This window comes from Botryllus schlosseri, chromosome 10 (assembly GCF_051294905.1).
Source record: "Botryllus schlosseri isolate E-star chromosome 10, Bs_hap1, whole genome shotgun sequence".
Lineage (NCBI taxonomy): Eukaryota > Metazoa > Chordata > Ascidiacea > Stolidobranchia > Styelidae > Botryllus > Botryllus schlosseri.
The window spans coordinates 10,803,818-10,827,141 of NC_137245.1; the positions used below are offsets into that span (position 1 = coordinate 10,803,818).

A 23,324-nucleotide genomic window follows, 5' to 3' on the forward strand; every position below is an offset into this window, starting at 1 on the left:
AAGATAGAAGTAGTCATTTCCGAGTAAGTAAAATGTTAGTACTCCAGATATATTTCTACTTAATACCTATAACTATCATGAAGTTGAGCACTCCGATATCATAAGGACTTGAGAGTATTTGGTGCATGTAGCCAAAAAACCTACTTGGTATACTCTGAAAAAGTACGAGCACTTCTTTACTTAACAACTCCAAAGGTTAGCACAATTTGTGGTATTTCGATTACCTGCTAATAAAATTTTGAAATGTAATGTACTTTTTTTCGGGGGTCTTGATGAATTGTACTAGTTTCATCTATTTCCTACAATGCATTTCGCTATCCTGAATGACTTATCATCACCGTGAAAATTAGCAAAAATATACCGAAAATTTGGGAAGTCCTACCATGCGATATTTGAGTTTTTCAATTTACATTTCGAAATTAGCCCAGTTGGATATCAACGAAAACCACGTAAAATTTCATTCCAAGCGTTATGGCTTTAACTCGAGCAAATACGTATTCCGAATTTTATGAGTGAAATAACCTTCCTTATGTTAAATCTACATGGGGGAGAATAAATCGAAAAAATGAATAAATGCGGAAGCCTAGGCATCGAGATATAGCTCGGCGTCACACCGCGGTCCAATAACGAGAGTGGAATAATATAGAAATCATACCGAACCATTGTAAAAGTGACGTTTCTTAGTTTATGCATATAAAATTTCACATTGTAAAAGTTAGTATTTAAGGTCCATTTTTGTTTAATACTGAAACTGTCTTGAATTTGAAACAGGCCTATATCATAAACACTTGAGTAGTTGGTGCATGTAGGCAAAAAAACCACTTGAGTACTTTGAAGAAATACATGTACTTCTCTGCTCAACGTCTCTGAACGATAGAAGTGTAGATATAGTCTACAAACATAACCAGTTACTCACTTACTTACTTACTTTGAAATCTGTACTTATACTTGTATTCGAGCGGAATTGCGCGATGTTGAGTATCATCTGACGGCGTTTATCACACTGCTGAAAAATTAAGGTTCAGTACTCGAGTATCAAATTAGATTTACTTGAGTGAACGTGAGGAGTTATAATAAGTGATTCTACTAAAGTTTCCATGTGGCGCGGTGCTGGTAAAACCACCAGCTTGATTATTTCGGAAGATAGAATAGAAGACCAGCTTCTATCATCAAGCACCATAAGACCCATCAATCATTCATACATACATACTTACATTATCTGCTTGGGGCTGTCTATCCTTATTAAGGTACTTGGTAAGAACGCGGTAAAGCCATTGAACAGCAGTAGTTGCGGAATTACTCGCACCGATTACTAGGTACATAATAACGCAAGTTAACACAACTTGGTTCGATCCTTGGCTTACGTGCACCAATTACCAGCTACATAATACAACAACTTAACACTTTTAGAACACGATATTTGCTCTTGGAGAACTGACAATGGTTTCGAAGTCTCACTTCGGGGTATTGAAATATACGCTTTAATCAACATAACGACTTGACACTGGAAAAACGCTTTCACGTTATTCAATAACTCGATTCTCGAAACTTGTTGCTTGTGTGATTTACCACTGGTGTGCAAAGGGTTAGAAACGTTAGAAATATAGTTTCACATTCTATTTGTTTTGACGGAAGGGAAAATCATTCGATAACTCGACACTTCTCGTTAGTAAAGTAAATTGTTGTATAATATTTTCTAAAATACAAACTCGGACGAAATCATGAATATGTAGGACTTACCTTAAACATATATTGTGTACATACAACTTTGTTACAAGAACTACGATATTCCTGTAAGTACGAGCTCTGTGTTGGGTAATTTGAATATTAGGATACGTGACCATTCATGTAAAAAGTTATCTTGATATCAAAAACATTTTGTAGAGACTATATCATTCTATAGTTTGAAAACGCGTCTATTCATTCGTCAGTTTCATAGTACGCGAATATCGAGTAAAGTCGATTACTCATTTATCAGCAGTAAATTTCTATTAAAGGACAAGAAGTGACGATGTCCGAGCGGCTAAACAAGTAACTATTGACTTCTTCCGAGTACTCAAGTACGTTTTTTGCCTACGTGCAACAAATACTCTCAAGTGTCCATGATATTGTACTGCTTCAAATCCGTTATAGTTTAATAATTAAGCAGAAATAGACCTAGAATACTGACGTTTTACTTAGTCGGAAATAGGTACTTCCACCTTAATTAAAAGGATTTGTCGCTCGGAGCAAAATTCTACGAGGTTGTGGATAATACCCAACATGTAGGTTCACTTTGAAGACTAATTTGTAAAACTCAATTATCGTAGTGATGGTTCGCAAATTCTCGATGTATTTGTGCTATTTTTCATTGCGATAAGTCATTCTGAAGTGTGAAAATGCATTGTAGAATATAGATCAAACTGGGCCCGCTCATCAAGGCCAATGGAAAAGTACATTTCAACATTCTATTACCAGTAAATTTCTTCTGAAGTCAATGAAGTGCTGATTTCCGAGCGAGTATAAAAGTAAGTATGGAAGGTATTATTTGTCTGATAACTGAAAACTCTGAAATAGAAATAGAAGTAGATGAAGTCTAAATAGATAATCACTTGATTAAGTATAGCGCAAGCAGGCGAAACCTATACTTGAGTACTCCAAATGTACAATTATTTCGATATGTAGAGGGTTTTGATAATATCCAATATGTAACTCACTTTGAAGGATAATTTGTAAAACTCAAATATTTCGCAGTGAGAGTTTGCAGATTCTCGATGTATTTTTGCTATTTTTCGTTGCGATAAGTCATTCTGCAGCGCGAAAATGCATCATAGGATATAGTTGAAACTGGTGCTGCTCATTGAGGGCATTGAAAAAGTACATTTTAACATTTTAGTATCAGTAAATTTTCAGTAAAGTGCAAGAAGTGATGATTTCCGAACGAGTAAATCAGTAAGTATTGAAGGCATGAAAACCGAAAACTCTGAAATAGAAGTAGATGCGCTGTAAATAGATAATCACTTGATTGAGTATATTGCTACCAAGGCAAAACCAATACTTGAGTACTCCAAAATGAACAAGTACTTGGCTATCGACTCAGAAGGTAGTTTTCTAACTACTCTACAAAATCCGTACTGTTAGACTTTAGTACATTGGAAAAGTATTTGAGTCTAAAAATATTAATCCCCATAAAACGTACTGGATGTGTGGTTCGAAACCTAGACTAATAAGAGGAGCGTGATTGAAAATAGACGGAGGATCACTGGATTAAATCGAATTTACGCGACTTCGGCTATATTGCCGGTTAACATTATAGCCGCGCACAGAACTCATTATTACGTTATTAGCTATTGGAGAAATCTCAACGTAATTCAATCTGCGTGCACAATTCACGTAAGCTAATGCCGCATCGAGAAATTATAGCTAAATTTAGTTTAAATCGACACGAAAATACATAGATCTTACCTTGTCTGCGATGCCTGCCTCGCTGTGCACATGACAATACTAACAGAAATGTGAAGTTTTCAGAATGCGAATTGCTTTACGTTGGAAGTAAGCATTCTAATTCGTATCGCCAACGCGGCATTTTCTTGGAAACGCAACTTTATTTATAATGTTCTAATTCATATTATCGATGTGGCCCGACTTCTTGGAATCGTAATCAACTATATTCGTGGCACATTTACACGCGTCAATATCTTGGAATAGTATTCGGTAATATACGCGGCGCGTTAGCTTTCGCGTGATTGTAGGCATTTATGCTCGTGATATCTGCATTATCAAGTTGCATTCGCAGATTTCCCCAAAATCATTGAGTAATTAATGATGACACAGGTGTTATAGTACGCACGAACATAGTCTTACATTTATGTGTTATTACTCGAAAAAAGGTGTTATCAAGTCTCGGAATTTAAGAGAGAATCGGCGGTTATATTCTCAAAACAGCTCAATACGGCTAGTCTGCTCAATAGTCTAGTGTCTAGTGACTATTGAGCAGACTAGCCGTATTGAGCTGTTTTGAGAATATAACCGCCGATTCTCTCTTAAATTCCGAGACTTGATAATACCTGAGAGACTTGATTATACCCGGGTTGGTTGGGGTATAATTTCACGTCGCTTACCACTAGACTCTAGTGGTAAGCGACGTGAAATTATACCCCAACCAACCCGGGTTCGATTCTAGCCAATGAAAGTTTTGACGTGGCAATGAGTGTCATAGGTGCAGCAATCGACATCGCGCTGGTTGATGCGGCGCTGTGCGCCATATAGATGCGGCAATCAATGCGGCGAAGATGTGGCAATGGATGGATGATGTGGCACTATAGGCGTGGCGCATGATGATGTGGCGCAGATGACGTGGCAGATGATGTGGCAATGGAGGCTGCTGATGATGTGGCAATGAGCGTCATATAGGTGCGGCAATGGGCGGATGATGTGGCAAGGGGCGGCAATGGGCCGATGATGTGGCAATATAGGCGTGGCAATCAGGGTGACGTGGTGTTCTGTGATTGGCGGGTGCCAAACGATTAAAACCCTACTACTCATATGCAATAAATAATTTTGACATTCGGAGTTCACTGTTGAAAATTGTTGCGATCCCTCATGAGGCCTTCGTCTAAAAAGGGCGATTTGAGAAGTAGGAACAGGGTGGACGGCGGGTTCGGGCTTGGTCGCCGAATTTATCATGATAAAAGCACAACTAATTCGTACCACGAACATGAGTAAATCGAGTTAACTCACCACGTGTCGCAGAACGGTTTGACAGCGTTCGGAAAGCAGATCGATCACCTCTAAAGGGTTCATGGCGAGGACCGAAACTACGATTGACAATTTGCGATCTTTATCCACTCGATGCAGGCACTAGACGCACCGAAGGTATCGCCTTCAATTCCCTGACCTCTAGAGCTATCGTCTGAACAGTTCGTTGCAATCCATCCAATTGATTAGTCTGAGGATACCTGTAATGATTGGAAACCACGTGAGGAGAAGCGCGATTTGCATACTATCACCTCGTAGGGCGAGCTGTTCCACGATATCGTCTACATGTGACGACAATATCCGAGCAATATGATCTGGAAAATGATGAAAGAACGATTCTTTCAAATAACAGTCAGAACCTGGTGTGTTTGACAGAGTCCCAATTGCATTTTGCAGTTTTTGCAAAAGTTAAGAGGGTTTTTAATCTGTACAGCGATCACTATAAAGTGTCTTAACACGGTATCGTAAGGGAATAGCGTACTCATACGCATTACAAGATCACGCAATACTTCGTAGCAGTCGTGGTCTTGTGGGCCAGGTAACTTTAAACGACTCGATTTGAGCTGGTTGCCATCCAAACATCTCAGAACATGAAAATATTTCGCTGCGGAGTTCGTAACTCCATAACTGGAAAATCCGGCTTCGACCAAAACATACCACGACTCTGGCGAATGAGACCAGCAATTGACCACCGGTGGTGGCATCCTCGGGGAACAATTGAAATTCGCTGAGCTGGCAATATCATACATTGATTGGTGTCGTCGTCTTCGTCTAGTAGACATTCCATGTACAGATAAGCGTGGAGTGGCGTCGAAAATCGTCTCGACTAGCAAGATCACGTCTGCTAGGCAAGCTAGCGATATCACGTCGGCTTGGAAGATCACGTCGAGGCCACCAAAATTTAGCGTGCTCTGTCGTGGGCGCGCGTTCTTCTTGGTGTAGATAACGTTGACATGTTTGCGTAAGGCTTTTGTTAAAATCAACTTAAAACAGCGATGATGTTCTTCGGACGGTGAATAAAGGCGACTGATAACGTTGGTTCGCCACATCAAGAAATACCCAGCATAATCAATGATCAGTGAGGCTAATTACGGTAATGAAGCGGTACGCTACAGCATATTTGGTAAAAAGTGGATTTCTGCTGATAAGTTTGCGACATGCGGTCATTTCTGCAATTACATCCGAACAAATCGCACCATCTCAATGTTAAATTGGACTGTATGGCTTGATATTAACGAGCGCAGTATTAAAACATTACGTCACTGTTTAATGCTGTATCATGTCTACAATGGACATTGGACATACATTGGTATGGAGTAAATTGGGTTCTCGTGCGGATATGACGTCATCGACAGACGACAGGAAGTAATTATTACATCACAGGACTTTGTATACCCCCACAATATGATGGTTGCTTGCGACGGCTGCAATCGAACCATAAGTTTCCGGACCCGGAGCAGTGGTATCAATGAGCTCCGGAACTTGGAGCCGGAGCTTATTCTTCATAGACGAGAGCTCCGGTGTTTCTGCGCGGCACGCGAAATGTTCGTGTGGCGACTATAGGCGCAGAAGCCTGTCTAATCCTGACGGTCGGTAACGCCGGTATAAATCAAACACAGTCCTTTACTACAATGATTGAATATATAATGGCACAAAGTAGGCAAGGGCAGAGTAAACGTAGGATTTATAACAATGCTTGACCGCAAATCTTCCAACCGTCCTTACACAAAGTAACCAACAAAACAGTTCCACCAATTGAATATATACGAAAAGAAAAACGCGAGTGATAATGACGATTACACCAATCAGTACTTAAATAGAAATACACAAGAAACAAGGTAATGCCGTACGCACGTGCTAACATCCACCCCGCTTTGACTGGTCACAGTCAACCGAATAGTCTCTCTCCAGTAAGTGGAGTTTTTGAATGGGTCTCGTAAGAAATCCGCGGGCCGTTTTCAATTTGAACGTCCTCACGAGGCCATCTTTGCTTTTAAATGCCGTCACGATTCTGCCGACCTTCCAATTCGAGCGCGCGTATCCGTCGTCCGCAATTAAACAAACGTCTCCGACGTTTGGAACAGAATATTCGAAAACCCACTTCTTTCTTCTGATCAACGTCGGGAGATATTCCTTCGACCATCTCGACCAGAAATGATGCAACAGTGTTTGAAGATAGCGAAATCGCTTCGAGACGTTGAAACTGGATTAGGCCGGGAAATTAGGTAGATGCCGCAGTGGTCGACCAATTGCTAAATGAGCCGGAGTGATTGCTTGCGGATTCCCCGGATCGGAACCGAGATACGTCAACGGCCGCTGGTTCATCGCACACTCGATATCTGTCAAAATCGTGTAGAGTTCGGTGAAGTTCAATTTTGCCTTACGCAGAATCTTTCTGAGAGGTTCTTTAATGGATCTGTTTATCCTCTCGTAGAAGGCACCGCGGTGTGGAGCGCGTTCGGTAATGTATTTCCACGTTATCCCGTTGTCGGTAAGGAATTTTTGCAGAGCTTCATTGTCTGACCGCTTTTTGAAGGACGCGCGTGTCGAAATCTGAATTAAAAGTTCAGCCTTTTTGAAAGTGAGCTGGTTGTCGCATATAATTTCTCGACACCAGCCACGCCTGTTTATCATTCGTTGCAGAGCACCGATGAATTCCTCCGTGGACATATCGTTGGTCAATTCCAAATGAATCATTCTACTGTGGGGGCAAGTGAACAAACAAATATACGCTTTTTGCATCGCGTCGTCACCTACTTTAATATAAATTGGCCCCGTGAAATCCAACCCGACCTCAGAAAATGCCGGAGAAGCGCAAATGCGTTCCTTTGGAAGAATGCCCATTTTCTGTTGGAGTGGTTTCGTGTTCCAATGTCTACAGACGATGCAATTTCGCAATACCCTTCTTACCTCGCTCCTGATATGAATAATAAGGAAGCGCTCACGAATAATAGCGATGGTTGTGTCCTGAGGAGAATGGGAGTTGCTTTCGTGGACATGTAGAATGAGTTTTTCCACTAACGACTCCTTGGCGGGAAGAATAATTGGAGAACTCGGGAACTCTGGCAAATCACACAAACTCAACCGATCACCGGCAACGATGAGCTCATTTTCGAGGTCTATTCTCGGATCCATGTCTTTAATTTTTGATTTATTCGACACATTCTTACCTTTGTCGAGATTTTCGAATTCGCTGCTAAATCTTGGGCGTTGAATATGACGTGAAAGGAAATATTCCGCCATCCTGAACTCATTTGGTCCAACGAATCGATTGGTGCACTCTGGGTCCATTTTCATATAATCACAATGCCACCAACGCAAGATTCTCGCTGTAATACGAACAATTTTGGAATAGTTACTGTAGCGATCCACATAAAAAGGAATTAGTGGCTGTGTGATGTTCACTAACACGCGAGGAGTTGCGGTTTCTGTCTCGGCTTGTGGAATCGATTGGTCTAGGTGCGATTTCACAGGCCAGTCCGACTCTTCAGACCTCAGCCAACCCGGTCCTTGCCAATAGGTCGAACAACTCTTCAATTCCTGCAGCGCCATGCCACGGCTATGGTAGTCTGCTTGATTTTCGATGCCTGGACAATGTCTCCAAGCGTGTGGGGATACGAGATCATGAATTTCCTGAACTCTGTTCCTCACAAACGTTTTCCAATGTGAACTTGGCTTGGCAAGCCATGACAGAGCTATCTCGGAGTCGAGCCACAAATAGACTTTATCAATACAAATTTCAGAACTCAGCGCATCCAAAACGTATCTAGTTAATTTAGCCAGACAGTGGGCTGCCATTAGCTTGAGTCGCGCCACAGATATTGATTTCAATGGGGCCACTCTCGTTTTAGCAATCAAATACTGGGTCTGAATATTGCCTACGTCATCTTCAGCTCGAATGTAGACTACGGCCCCGTAAGCACCTTCATAGGCATCAGCAAAACCATGGAGTTGAAGGGAATTTGGAGAACGTATTCGACAAAAAGGTACCGTGGAATTTTGATGGACTCTAGAAGCGACAGCTCGTCGGTCCATTGTCGATACTTCTTGGCGAGTACGTCGTCCACCTAATCGTTCCAATCGAGTTTTCGTCTCCACAATTCTTGCATCAAAATCTTTGCGGTGATAACGAATGCTGAAAAAATCCAAACACGTCGTAGATTTGACTGAGCTTACTCAAAATAGATCGTTTTGTGACGATTTTATCCTGCTCAAGCAGTTTGGGTTTTACATTACAATACATGACATCCTGCGTAGTGTGCCATTTCAAACCGAGAGACGAGGCCTCACCATTGTTGGCATCATCAAGATCGAGAACGCAATTCGGTAACCGAGCTTCCTCGGGGATGCAATCCATGACTTCTGGATTATTGGACGCAAATTTGACCAATGACCATCCACCGTCCTTGAAAAACTCAACCAACTTCTGTTGCTTGCAGACGACCTCTTCAACGCTATTTCCACCTACATGAATGTCATCGACGTACATATTTCGAACGATTTCATTGCCCAAGTCACGACCAAATTTATCAATAATTGGCGCAGTATTAGAATGATGGTGGATTGTTTGAATTGCGAGGAAAGGGCTTGACGAGACTCCGAACATTATTCTTTCCATGACGTAGACGTCTGGCGTTCTGCGCGATTCGCAATTTCGCCAAAGGTATAATTGAAAACGCTGATGATCCGGATTAATAGCCGTCTGGCAAAACATTTTACGAATGTCACCGCTCAAAGCAATTTTGTGAGTGCGAAATCGTAGTAGCACAGCTCCTATGTCGGGCAATAAATTTGGACCCCTCAAAACGCAATCGTTTAGCGAATATCCACAGTTATTTTAAGCGCTTGCGTCGAAAACAATTCGCAATTTGGTGGAGCAACTCGCTTCACGAAAAACCGGATGATGCGGGACATAGTAATGAGGAATCGTACTAATTATTTCCAATTCCGCTTGCGACAATTTTCGAGCGAAACCGTTGTCCACGTATTCCATGATCGGCTGATCGTATTTAGTCAATTTATCAGGGTTTTTCCTTAGAACCTTTTCTGTTGTTAGCAAACGAGAATATGCTTGCGCGAAATTGGGCTGCAACTGTATTGCATCGCGTTTTAATGGTAACGACACGCAATACTTATCTCCATCGAACGACATTGAATCATTGAATTGTGCAATCGCGTTGGCCTCGTCGGAAGTATGAACCAAATCCTTATCTGTAAGACCGATGCAGTCTAGCTTCCAAAATCGTTCGAGTTTGTTGTCCAACAGTTGCCAAGGATCCAATTCAGAGCGCTGTACTTTTGACGAGCTTCTGGTAAGCAAACAATTAGAAGAACGATTAACTGAAGAATTACGACTACATGGTCCAGCCAATACCCACCGAACATAGTTTCGATTGCAAATGGTCCAGATTCGGGGATTTCAGGACTAATAACCGATCCTTGCATCAACGAGAAATAATAATGTCCTCCCAATAGTATATCTACCGTACCGTCGTCCCTTGGGAGAGGATCAGCCAGCGGCAATCCGTCAAGGTGTCTAACCTGATCGCAACGTAAAGTAATGTTAACTAAGGGCGTGCAAATAACACCGTCTTGAACGAACGCTTGAACTTCAATACAGCCTCTCGGTTCTGAATGTAATGGATCCAGATTGAATGTGACTGGATCCATTGAACTAGAGGTTGAACTACCGCCAAATCCACTAATATTCATTTGTTGGCTACGAATAGCCGGTAGCTGCAAGTAATCAGCGACGTTCCGGGTGATAAAGGACTTCTCCGACAACGAATCGAAGGCTACGCGAACACGCCCAGTCTTTTCCTGGTTCGAAATTTGCGCGAGTGCGGTGGGAAGCAAGGTATCAATTTCGGAGTCCGACGCTGCTGATCGCCTAGCAGTGGATACCATTGTTTTCGCATTCGACGACTCCAAGACGTGCAATAGTTGGTGATGAGCCTTCCCACATCCTTCGACCTCACACCGGGCTTTGCACTGATAGAACTGCTTAGGATGTCAAGACTCACCCTGCGATGCGAGACACCTGAAACACACCTTTCCGGGATTCGTTAACAAACCAGACATTCGCTGAGCAGGGGTTAATTTCAGAAATTCTCTACAATCCAGTAACGGATGAGACTTGGTGCAATATGCGCAGAGAGACGACATAGATTGAGTTACCAAAGACTGAGCGGAACAATACTTATCGGTGATTGAGGTCTGTTGCTTTGTCTTTGGTTGCTTCTCCGGCTGCTTGAAGCTAGACCTCTTCAGAGTGTCCATAGTCGCCAATTCTGTTGCAATGAACTCAAACATTAGATCGGACGAAGCTATGGGCTGATTTTACGCATCCAACGCTCGGGTAATTTCTGAGGTAGCTGCGATTCCAATATCTGAGTGAACATTTGATCCCAGGTGATATTATTCTGAGTCAGTATGGACCTCTTAGCATTAGCCCGGTCTAGCATACCTCGTACTTTGTCGAGTTCGAAATCTACCCGGTTCCCTTCAAGCAGATCTTTAATGTGACTGCGAACGATTGCTTGCGTCCTGCCGAATCGTTTCAGTACCGCAGCAATCGCCGGCTCATAGTTAGTCGCATTAGACGGAAAGCCGTTTTGAACTCCAGACGCCGATCCCTTCATAGCAGCCTTCAAATAAGTCATTTTGTAAAATTTACTGACCGATGGGTTGTTATGAACAAGTGGTTCGAACGCTTCCCAGAATGAAGGGAAGGAAAGTATGTCGCCATAAAACGAGGGCGGATTCACACCGTTTGGTAGACTTCCAGCTGTCTTGTCAGCTTCGTCAATCGCCTTCAATTTCGATAGCTTTGACCTGGCTTGAGAAATGTTGGTTAAATAGAGTTGAGTAGCATCTTTCAAACCGTTAATAATCTCGGTCTTCAAGTCACCATCTTCCAATAGATCAATTTTGCCATCTACGTAGGATTTCAAATCCGTCATGGACGTCTCGACCGATTTCACGAACACCTCAATTTCTTCGATAGAGTTTGAAGTCGTGTACTTGAGTTCCAGTGCCTGCAATAGTTCGAGAAGATCTTTATTCATTCGCTTAAATCGCTTACCGATGACACTGGGCAGATCGGAGTGCCCGTTAGAGCTGGCTTTGTCCGCTTCTTGGCGCATTGTTTCCAGCTGAAGGAAGAATCTCTTCTTGGCTGCTTCTTGCTGAATGAGGAACCTTTTCTCCGCGGCCTCTTGCTGTTGCTTCATTAGTGTAAACATCATCATAAGGTCGCTGGGCTTATCGGTCTGTGTAGAAAATGGATCGGGCGAAGTCCCGCATTGATCTAGCAACGGTGAATCTGGCGGTTGCGTTCTAGATGTCTCCAAATTGTCGCTTACACTCGCGAGCTTTCTTCAGTCTTTCCGATAGCTCGGCCTTGTTCCCAGTGGTTGGCAGTTCGAGAGCAGCAAGTTCGATACGCATCTCTTCCACAGTCATCTTGGTGACAGTCTTGAACGAAGGAGCTAATCGAACTTTCTCGTCGGTCGGAGAGTGTTGAAGCGGCATTCTGATACTAATCGTTTGTCTTCAAAGATCAGGGCAGTTAATGGTGATTGCTGAATAGGTGCAATCGAAAGCCCTCTGACGATGAAACAAACCAAATCTCCGTTGAATAATACGGATTGGATTACTTTGACTTGCTTTTGTAATAGAAGCAAGCGTTGTAAATTGCAGCTGTTATAAATTGTTTCTGCGCGGCACGCGAAATGTTCGTGTGGCGACTACAGGCGCAGAAGCCTGTCTAATCTTGACGGTCGGTAACGCCGGTATAAATCAAACACAGTCCTTTACTACAATGATTGAATATATAATGGCACAAAGTAGGCAAGGGCAGAGTAAACGTAGGATTTATAACAATGCTTGACCGCAAATCTTCCAACCGTCCTTACACAAAGTAACCAACAAAACAGTTCTACCTATTGAATATATAGGAAAAGAAAAACGCGAGTGATAATGACGATTACACCAATCAGTACTTAAATAGAAATACACAAGAAACAAGGTAATGTCGTACGCACGCGCTAACATCCGGAGCCGCAGCTGGGGCAGCTTAAAATTTACGACTGCTCCAAAGCCCTGGTTTGACAGCCCTTCTATAATGTTAGGCCGGTGCATTTATGTGGCTGTGTGTTTCAACCAAGACCGAAACAACATTTTGCAGCCCCAAACCGCCCCCCCCCCCAAAAAAAAACACCGATCTTGGACCCACCATCGGGTAACCGATGTTACTTCTAGGGTGGTTAAATTTGTTGAATGAATTACGTCAATAGTATTGGTATTCTTCCCAGTGCTGGGGCAACTCGAGTCAACATTTCTCAGATGACATGAAGTTCCTCGATTCACTTTGCAAAATTAACTTGACTTGGACTTGACTCAGCGATTCAAAATATGGATTGGCTTGTGTTGTGACTTGCAGCAAAATTTTCGGGTCAATTTCAAGTCATCAGGTATTCGCAGACATGTCATTCCTCGGTTATTCCACCCATGTATGGGTTTTTCAAGCATCATCTGGGTATCTGTTTTTTTAACCTTGAGATCTGGGATATCGCAACATCATGTCCGTCGGATCAATTTTCCGTTCAAAAATTAATTGTCAGTAGTAATGTCGTAAAATGCGCTTACTTCAGTACACCATTGTCGATGGATTTAGCTGTTATTGTAGCGACGGAGTCTTGAGAGACCATGTTTCACTACTAAAATGAGAGGCTGTGCGATGCGTAGGAGCTTCATTGAATACTGACTGCCACGTCGCAGATGTTAGTTCATCTAGTGCCACTCATTGGAACTGTAGTCACACAATTAAACACGATTTGAGACTTTAATGTTTGTATCACTCCAAGAAATTCGTTCTATATCAATAAATAACATGAAACTGTAGAGTATATTGCACATGGGTAGACGAGGTGTTTTGCCGACTAATATATCATATTGTTTTTTTATTTTCACCCTCAACAAGTTGGTACGAGGAATTCTTCATTAGCACATCCAAATATACCCTGAAAATACGCGAATATCGCCCTCGGAGATGGGGAATGGCATTGTTTTGAGTATCGACACTGTGCTTCTATTGTTTTATAGCAATGCGCCGAGTGGAAAACAATATATTTTGGTGTGATATGAGAGACAAATCTACTGTATGAACTATGGGAATTTTAGTGTCGATGTCTGAAACTGACATCTATGACTGTGTGACTATAATTAATGACTGCCAGTTTCCAATTTCATCCGAACATCTACTGAACATACACGTTCCACTAGGGCACTAGATGCAGGAATTGACAAGCATTTTTGAACCACACTGAAGAACATTGAATACTCATTCTTTCTAGACGCCTAAAAATGAAAATATTCGTCGCCTTCAAATCTACACGTGAGCTTATCAGTCTCTTGACCATCTGAGTCATTTCATTGGCTCTAATTGAACTTTGCTTCAATTGTTTGCTTGTATAATTGAAAAGTCTTGAGTACTTTGATTGCGGAGGATCTATTACCTCTCCATCACTGGTTGATTTTGTACAATGCATTGTTAGTACCATTTTCTGTTCTTTTTACGGCGACATATCTGATATCAGACAAGTGCAACGAAAGCAGTGGTGACAAATAGCGATGTCGGCAGAATTCGTCAGATGCGTTGATCTAGCCATTATGATTCGCAAATTTCTTCATCTTCAAGTCATATAAGATAAGCCGAGTCAATGACTTGGGTCGAGTCATGCGTAATGACTCGAGTACAAGTCGAGTCAATCCAAATATTGACTCGAGTCGAGTCGAGTCATTTTCCCATTTCAAGAGATTTACTCGCGGCCTATTTTGAAAGCTGATCACGTTCAACATTTTCGTTATCCACAGAACAAGGGTGATAAACGATTCCCAGGTTGAGAACCGATGTCTTTGACTAAAGTATCCGAACGGCCTTTACCGTTCTCTTTTAATTGCGATTATAATACGACTCATTTCAATAAATCATGGTCAATTTTGTTTATTTCTGATGGTTTATTTTGGCGAGGAAGGATTATCTACATTTAAATCAATAAAAAGTAGGCTTCACTAAATCGCGCGCAGCGCTAAGAATCATTTCAAGTAGCGTATATTTGCGCAAAAATATGTTAATATTCCACCACATGACTTACTTTACAGTCGCTGAAGCATAAACACTGCAAATCGCTCAAAGAGTACAGTACACCGTCATATTCAATATGCCAATGGTAGCTACCAGAGGTGGTCAGTAACGAAGTACTTCTAATTTTTGAAGTACTTAAATTAGTTTTTTTTCTACTCACACTACTTTTTAAGTAGTTATGAGCTTAGACTACTTCTACTTCTACTTGACAGTTTTCAGTTTTGTAGGCAAAAGTAAGCATAAAATACCTACTTACTTACTTTCTGGTGAACCACCATTCCTACTTCTACTTGAGCAGAAATTCCGGCGTTACTTCTACTTCTACTTGAGTAGCAACGGTGACTAATTTGACCACCTCTGTTTATAATTCACTATACCCCTTTGGTGTCGACTTGAATTTTGTAACGACGTATTTATTCGATACAAAATAATGGATCAGTGTCGACGCCATAGTCTGCAATGTACAGTATACGCTCCTACCAATCTGCATGGTTACTATGCCGGGTCGGTGGACAACTGGACCGCCATTGCACATAACATAGCGTTGTGATACGTCTAGAATTTCCCGGGTATATCCAGCATTTCAGTGTTCAAGTTGCTCTCGGTAGGAAATCCTATAATCCATAAAAAAAAACTTTTCGAATTCAATATAATTCACTGCCTTCTATACATGTATTTAGACCAATCATATGTCATCTTTCCAGAAGAAAATTGAACAGTCCTCTGACGTAGCTCGGAAATGCCGAAGAGTCATCTTTTTACGCATTTCGAATTAGTTGCTTATGACTCCGAGACGAATTTTAGTCAGGACGTTGTATTTATTTCAATACCTAACTGTTGCCATGAAGGTTCTGAAAGCTACATTCAGTTTTCTCGGCAATTAGAGACACTGCTTGCCTAAGCCCAACCACTGGGAGTTGCGCATCTATCCTTTGGTTAGTTATCTATGTATAGTATAACGCTTCACTCGCACACCTCACTAGCACCACGCGAGCGAAGGAGCAGAGCGGAGAAAGAAACAAAGCTGCGAGTAAATTCCGATACATTGTTGTCGGCGCATCTGTGAAACAGGCAATAATCAAATTGTGTATAATGCGTACGCATCCGTCAAGATAGGGTAATAGTGAAGCGTCCGGTATTTTGACCGGTACGTCCTGTAGGTTCAATCGCCAGCCGGATCAGAGTAAAAACCAAACTATTGATGCCAAAGTTATGTATTCCGTCCTCGTTCAGCAGCATATGCACATCAGGTACTCATGGTATATGCATATGCAGTATGCACAGATCCTGTCTTTGTTTATCATGAGTCGGTGTGCATGCCGCAAAAACATAAACGACAAAATACATAGCGTCCTCTCCTTTTCTCTCCACAACGGAGATCAAACAAGCATTTCGCACTGAGGAAATAAATTGGTAACCCTCTTTAAGCATGATATTACCTTCCTTTTTGACCTCACAATATAGATATTTATCGTGCATTACAGAGCATTACGATTTACAGGGAAAATGAATTACCTATTACGAAGGAAATGCAAGACAATGTTGCTGCTGCTATTATTTCAAGCGTGAAGGACCTTGATATTTTCAACGGTTCGGCATTATTACTCCCGGCGAAGTAGACTTTGTTATAATATTTATATATACTCATTTTAAAAAGAATTTGGCGGAAGTGATGGATTGGTTGTGCCTGTAACATTCGACAAAGGAGATGAGGATACAATAATGAATATGGTTCCTGAAGCAGTACGCAGCAAAGTTGAAGCGGGATATTTGCAATTACGAGCATTTAATCAGGCAGGATACCCAAATGCATTCTGCCCGGGAGTCAAGTACTATAATTACATAAATTCAATCTCCTGTTGTGCATAACCATTCATTTGCAAATTCAGATTGGACACCTACTTTGCAGAATACGTGTGCATTGGCGGAATATCGAACAACATGTCGACAACGGGGACATGTGGAGATTTTGCAGGTGCATGTTTCCTTCTTATTCAATAACTCAATGCGGTTCCTTCTCCGGAGGTACACAGAGAGACACTTCGAAGTCCAGAATATCAGAATAACCGAATCATTGCATTCAAATGTTTATAATTGGTCATAAATTTTTCAAGCAGATACATTTCCAGTGTAACCGTAAGATACCAAGACGCTGATTTCACTCTGCATAAGTATATACAAACTAATCTTGACATTATCAGATATGGACTTTTATTTTCCAAGGCTGGAATGGAAAAGAAACAAGCGGTTATCGGCATTCCGATGAAGATATAAACACGCCTATACTGATTTTCTATCGCTGACAGAGAGGCAGATGTGATAAAGTGATCTCCAGCATTGGCATTTTGTGAATCTATTTCAAGGCACCGAATGGATCAATGAAGTTTTTTATATTCATATTCGTAACCAGTGTATCGATATAAAAATTTCTTGTTATACCGTATTATGCTCATAATATTCAAATCAAATCAATTTATTGATAATAATTTCATATCAATAAATCACAAGACTTCGATACAATGAAAGATAGGAAGGTGTCGAAACGATTTGGAGTAGTCTTTGAAATCAGACAGCCGCTAGCTTATGGGCTATGTAAAAAAGGAGGCATGCACACTGATTGAAAAGTAGTAAAAGAAGATAATATAAAAGGACAGCTGATAAAAAATGGTGGCATTTGTCAGATTGCGAGATCGATATGTCAGCTCGTGTTCCGGTGAACTGGATGGTTAGATAGTATTGATTCAGCAGATATTCTTTCTATTTTGACTTGAATGTATCGTGCTCGATGACTGTCGGATAGCCGGCTGGATACTGTTCTACAAATCAGGTTCGGCATATTTGATAAAGCGATGATTTTTTGTCGACCATATGATAGTTGGACGAGATGGACGCACGTGTGTCGTCATTATAGTAAGGGAAACTTATGAAAATCTGTGAACTATATTGTTACCAATAAATTTCTTCACCAATATGTTTGTTAAGGTGTGTAATAACATGTGGTAAAATGTTGAAGTTCAACTCTTGTGGGAAACCCCCAAAAAAAGTTGTTAAATTTTACGAATTAAAAAATAAAATAAATAAAATATAAAAAAATCTTTATCGCCTGTAAGTAACTTAGGACGGGTTTAATACTGGTTTTCCATGATTCTCAATTGATTGTTAACACTTATATTTCAATGAAAGCTCTGCTTAGTGGAAAACGCCACACCCACTTTTATATTTATGCGCAAAATAGCCTATATTTCGCATAGCTTGTTCAGTGCTCACTGAAGAGGTAGCCTATTTGTCATGCACAATATCAGACATTTCAACAGGCATTGCCTATGCCTTCATCGGACTCAACATCACCGTGACTGCAAATTTTGCGTTATAAGGCCTTTACATAGTCCACAGGCCGAAATGCATGTATCCTCATTCTTCTTGCTGCTGTATATTCGGTCGCTGCAATCTTTATGACAACTACATCTTGTAAACTGCGATAGCTCATCAGGAGCCAACGATTCCAGTATTGGAACTGGCTCATATCCCTGCACGTTTATTGTCCATCCGTAATCGCTGGGGTTCGAAGACGTGTTCTGTATAAGAATCCGATCCCGGGTCTGCACGTACTCGCGGAGTGAACGTTGCGCACTGTGCAGCTGCACCCTCTGTTAGAGGTGTCTCTGGTTTGATCACTCCTGCAGCAGTCTTCCTTGAGAACATGTTGTATCTTTTGGCGAACTGCAGTAACCATCGAAGCCTAGATACTGCACGTAGCTTGGGTAATTGTAGGCAATTCCCTGTCATGTCTGACGTTGTTCCCACTTCACCATGTACAGAAGCCATCCACCATCAATTATGAGGGTACAGCTTGGTTGGCTAGTCAAGTCAAGTCGGTCAGTTTAAGGCCTACAAGGTTGTATTTAAAATTTGGCCATGGTAGCCTTGTTCATCTTCTGATCTTTGTTGCTGAACAGGGACAGCGGGAAAGGAGTGAACTCATACTGCAACCTTGTCGCAACATCCATATCCCGCTGGGTGAAAATGACCAACTTCAGTGAGTTGATGTGAATGTTCTACTAGTAAATCTTAGGACATTTACTTCGCGATGACAGGACTTTCACCTTTGACATGACAACCACGGTAAACGTCACTGACGTTCCATCGAAATTGATCTGCATGGCCAACGGCCATCCTAACTTCAGCAGCTTCCTCAGCATTTCAACTACGTCATCACCCGCGCGTAGGCCTACTTTTGAATCCAGTTGAGAAATACACTAGCAAGCTGTTTTATCTATCGTTGACGAATGGCTTCTTTTCCTTAAACCACTTTAGGACAAGTTAAATGGTCCCTGCATCTCGCTTCATCTGTGTCTTGGTAAGGTCTCTGTCAACGGGTACAAGTCTGCTGGCGTCCTCCTCCATTCGCCGGTTGACATCTGACTGAGAGTGAGCACCCAACATCTGTGACCAGAAAAGCTGTTGCTCATTCTTCCTCTGCTCGGTTCGCCAACGTGGTTCCCGTGGGCGGCAGACGTTCTAATGCAGTGGTTCTCAAACTGGGGGTGGGGTTCGTGGAAGCATATGAGGGGAGGCGCGAAGCCACCTGAGAGAAATGATTTTCTTGAAATCGGAATGAGTTAAATTTGTGCTGAAACTTTCAAGTCTCAATAATGGCAATAATCGTGATTGGGCCTATATTTAGATTTGAAATGTCATTATTCCGCCGTACCATCCATGTACTGATACTAGATTTTGAGTGATACCCAACCTTGCACTACTATGAAAATGTCCCTGAATGAAGTGTAACTGGTAAATACGTGAAGCTGCCATTGATTTTTGATTTAGGTTGTGGTCAGGTCTGTTCGAGTTACGCTCAAGTGGGGTAACAGAAGAGGTTACGCACCAAAATGGCTAAAATATCTATGTGCTACATGTTATCATTGCACATGGTTATGTTTAAAAATTATTTAATGTATTTAACTGGAACTCCATAGATATTTGAGAAATGTGTCAACAGCCACAATACCTCTCGTGCCACCAAACAATGCATTGGGATTGCAAATATTCTGGTTGCTCTTTTTAATATTTTTCGTTAGGAGGATAAGATGGGGGATTTTTACTATCATCTAAGGGCGTGTTGAAACAGCTTGAGAACCACTGATGATGGCCTGAAGGTGTGAAGCATCTTGGTAACAATGCAGGACCGATTCCCATTGTGGTGTGGAAGTCACGCGGTTCTGAAAAAGACTTTAGGCATATCTACCATGTAGTGGTATCCACCCAGAGTGCAGGTGTTCTTCCTCGTTTTACGAATCGATTGAACGTTTCATCAAACCTTCGCTCAAATACTCGCACTACTGGGTCACAGTGTCTGGCTTACATTTCTCCATCAGTCACCTTTTCCATGAATGACTTTATGTCACCACGCTTATCCTCAGTTAAGGCAATTTCCATGGTATGTTGATAGATATAGCTGCATCGATGAGGAGGTGAGGAGGGATTGCCTTGTCAAAACGTCCTCCAGCCATGATGGGGATGGTTGTTGTGCTTCCAGCATAGATCAAATGGATCACATCTATTAGCCCAGAATATTCCATGTTGTCACCAATTGGTCCAAGATAAGATTTGAATAGGTGAAAACTACTCAACCTTGGAATGACGGGTAAATTTGTCTGCTTCATTTTATATATAGTCTTCAGTCGAATCGGAAAAATGACGGTCACTATAGCTACCCAACGCGTTGTGTGCACTCTTTAAGACTGGCGAAGAAGGTTTTGAGGTGATCAGGGTCTCATTCAATAACTGGAATGAACTCGATCTGTGTCCGCTGTTATGCATCATTAGCTTTGATTCTCTTCATCCAGCCATTCCAGTTGGAATGTTGAAACTCAAGATCGTAGGCTTTAATGACCCAAACCGAACCTCATAGTGTGTTACCTGGATAGATGAGAGGCTGATCCAAGCTGATCCATGAGCCAAGGATCGGAAATTATGGTGAAATAGCGATCGGAAATTATGGTGAATCATAATTCAGTAACAATCGACAATGAACTCACACATAGCCGTGCTGGGTTCATAGTCGCTTTTTTACTTCGGTACAATTGCGTCTATCTTATTAAACGGATTGATACAAAAATACAGTTTTGTCCCTTTATCCATTGCTTAGTACTGTATTTGAGGAATTACTGTACTGGTTTTAAGTATATATATTTGTGTTTTACCGAGTATTACAGTATACAGAATTTGTTGAATCGTTCGGTATCGAATTACTGAATGGTGTACTTATGACGGTATAACTATGTGCCATCAATGCCATTACTTTTACATATATTTCCACAAAACAGTCTGTGGTAAAATGCTAATTTTAACAATCAATTGAGAATCATGAAAAACCAATATTAAACCCATCCTTAGTTACTTATAGCCGATAAAAAAAAAAATTCAATTTTTTAAATTTATTTTATTTTTTCAAATTTGTCAAATTTAACAGCCTTTTTTCTGGGTTTCCCACAAGAGTTGAACTTCAACATTTTAACACATGTTATAAGAGACCTTGAAAGACATATTGGTGAAGAAATTGTATGGTAACAATATAGTTCACAGATTTGTGAAATATTTCATAAAATGCCCTTACTATTATGCACTTTTGATACCGAGGCAAAGAAGTCATTGAAGTAATCGGGGCAATGGCCGCAATGGCACGTATACATAGATTTGGCAATTTCTACTTTCCGCACATCTTCTATGTTTTGGACCGAATCTTTTGAGCAGTGATGTGTTGGACACATATCCTGGTCCCTTTGGGGTCCTAGCTATGATGCGGGGGACATGATGTTGTAGTTTTTGCAGCGGCTACAATGCAGTTTTACTGGCAGAATGGACATTACCAAGAATGGCCAATGCAAAGAATTTAACTTAGTGAGACGGACGTTGTCGGCATTTATACCCGAGAATCGACACCGGATGTGGCAACGCCATGATGCACGTATACACGATCCGTGCATATGCATGACATGCCTGCATTACATACCTTGCTTGGTAATGTCGAGTCTCAGTAATGTCATTCTCGGTAATGGTTTTCTTGGTATTGACCGGACATCAATATCAGACATCAATGTCGGACATCAATATCAGAAGCAGACTTGCTGTAATCGCGATTAGTAATCGTAATCGATTACGACGATTACAGCATTTTCAAGTAATGGTAATCGCAATCGACTACATTCGATTAAAATCCGAAGTAATCGTAATCGATTATTTCACATATCTAATCAATTTTTTTTTCTGAAAGAACGATTACATTTTACTTGTAAAAGGACTATGACAACTAACCATTCGTGGACAAGGAAGAGTGCGCCATTATTAGGGCTGGGCCAAATGATTCGAGTACTCGGATCTAAATCGAGTCGAGTAGCAAAAGACGATTTTTTCGAGTACTGAAATTATACGTTCTTCTCCACTGAAAGTTATTTTATCGACGAAAATTATGGTTTCGATACCATTTTCCACCGTGGAAGTGTTGAAACCTTGATTGACCGTATCGCAGCATACGGAAAATGTAGTACAAAGCTACGAACGTTATTGGAAATTACACATTTCCGAGGTCATGATCATCCTACGACATTGTCACAAAGTGAAATGAAATCGATAGGGTCGAAATAATACCAAATTATCTTTAATGTGATGGAAAAGAGACATTATATTCTTTGTGGTGACATGAACGGAATATATTTGAGGCTTGGCATATTATATACTGTTATTACGTCATAATGAGCGATATTCGAATATTCGACTCGACTCGACTCGAAGCATTATACAGGATTCAGAATCGAATCACTCGGGTACTCGATTTTGCCCAGCCCTTGTTATTATATCAGGTTATTGATAGCAAAAACGTAGGATTTTCCAACTCCCCTGCTCATTATTACGTCACGAGTATTCGCTTTGCTCGTCATTGCTTAACTTATTATCAAAAAACCGTAAATATATATTCGATATACAATGTACATGTAGTATAGTGCCATTCTTAGAACCACGCCGTCAGGGATATCTATAAGGAATTGTAGATATCCCGAGATCCACGCATGTCATTACTGGTAATGGCAGCTCGCAATATCTGTATCAAGTAGACTGCTGGTAATAGGTATGCGTATGTTGTTTGTCCAGCTGCTAGAAACATTATTCTCATATGACCCTACTTTGAACGAGAAACAATCATTATTTCGCAATTCTTTACTCAACATTTGGATCTGCCACCACAGTCAGCTACACCAGTGGTTCTCAATTTTTTAACCTCGCGGGTCGGTAGAACGTAAATACAAATGTTGCGGACCGGTTAACTTTCAAAAATCAAAATATACTGTAAATTTATTTACGACAAATGTATGTGGCTCAAATGTAATATTAGAAACCATATTTAGGGCTGCCTGCTGATAAGATATATTCATAAATGCTGGTT

The 23,324-nt window shown here is 41.2% G+C and overlaps 1 protein-coding gene across 2 annotated transcripts in view; it reads left to right on the forward strand.

Annotated features, from left to right (window-relative positions):
• Positions 1 to 17,486, forward strand: part of LOC145449099 (uncharacterized) — a 134,657-nt gene extending 117,171 nt beyond the window's left edge. Inside the window, exons 11-14 of one of the 2 annotated variants that reach the window (XM_080327573.1) lie at positions 16,386 to 16,474; positions 16,542 to 16,713; positions 16,774 to 16,859; positions 17,108 to 17,486. In XM_080327573.1, coding sequence (XP_080183699.1) covers positions 16,386 to 16,474; positions 16,542 to 16,713; positions 16,774 to 16,859; positions 17,108 to 17,187 — 427 coding nt within the window. In that variant the 3' untranslated portion in view covers positions 17,188 to 17,486. The remainder of the gene's footprint in view (positions 1 to 16,385; positions 16,475 to 16,541; positions 16,714 to 16,773; positions 16,860 to 17,107) is intronic. The other variant, XM_080327572.1, reaches the window with a different exon arrangement.
• The last annotated feature ends 5,838 nt before the right edge of the window (positions 17,487 to 23,324 follow it).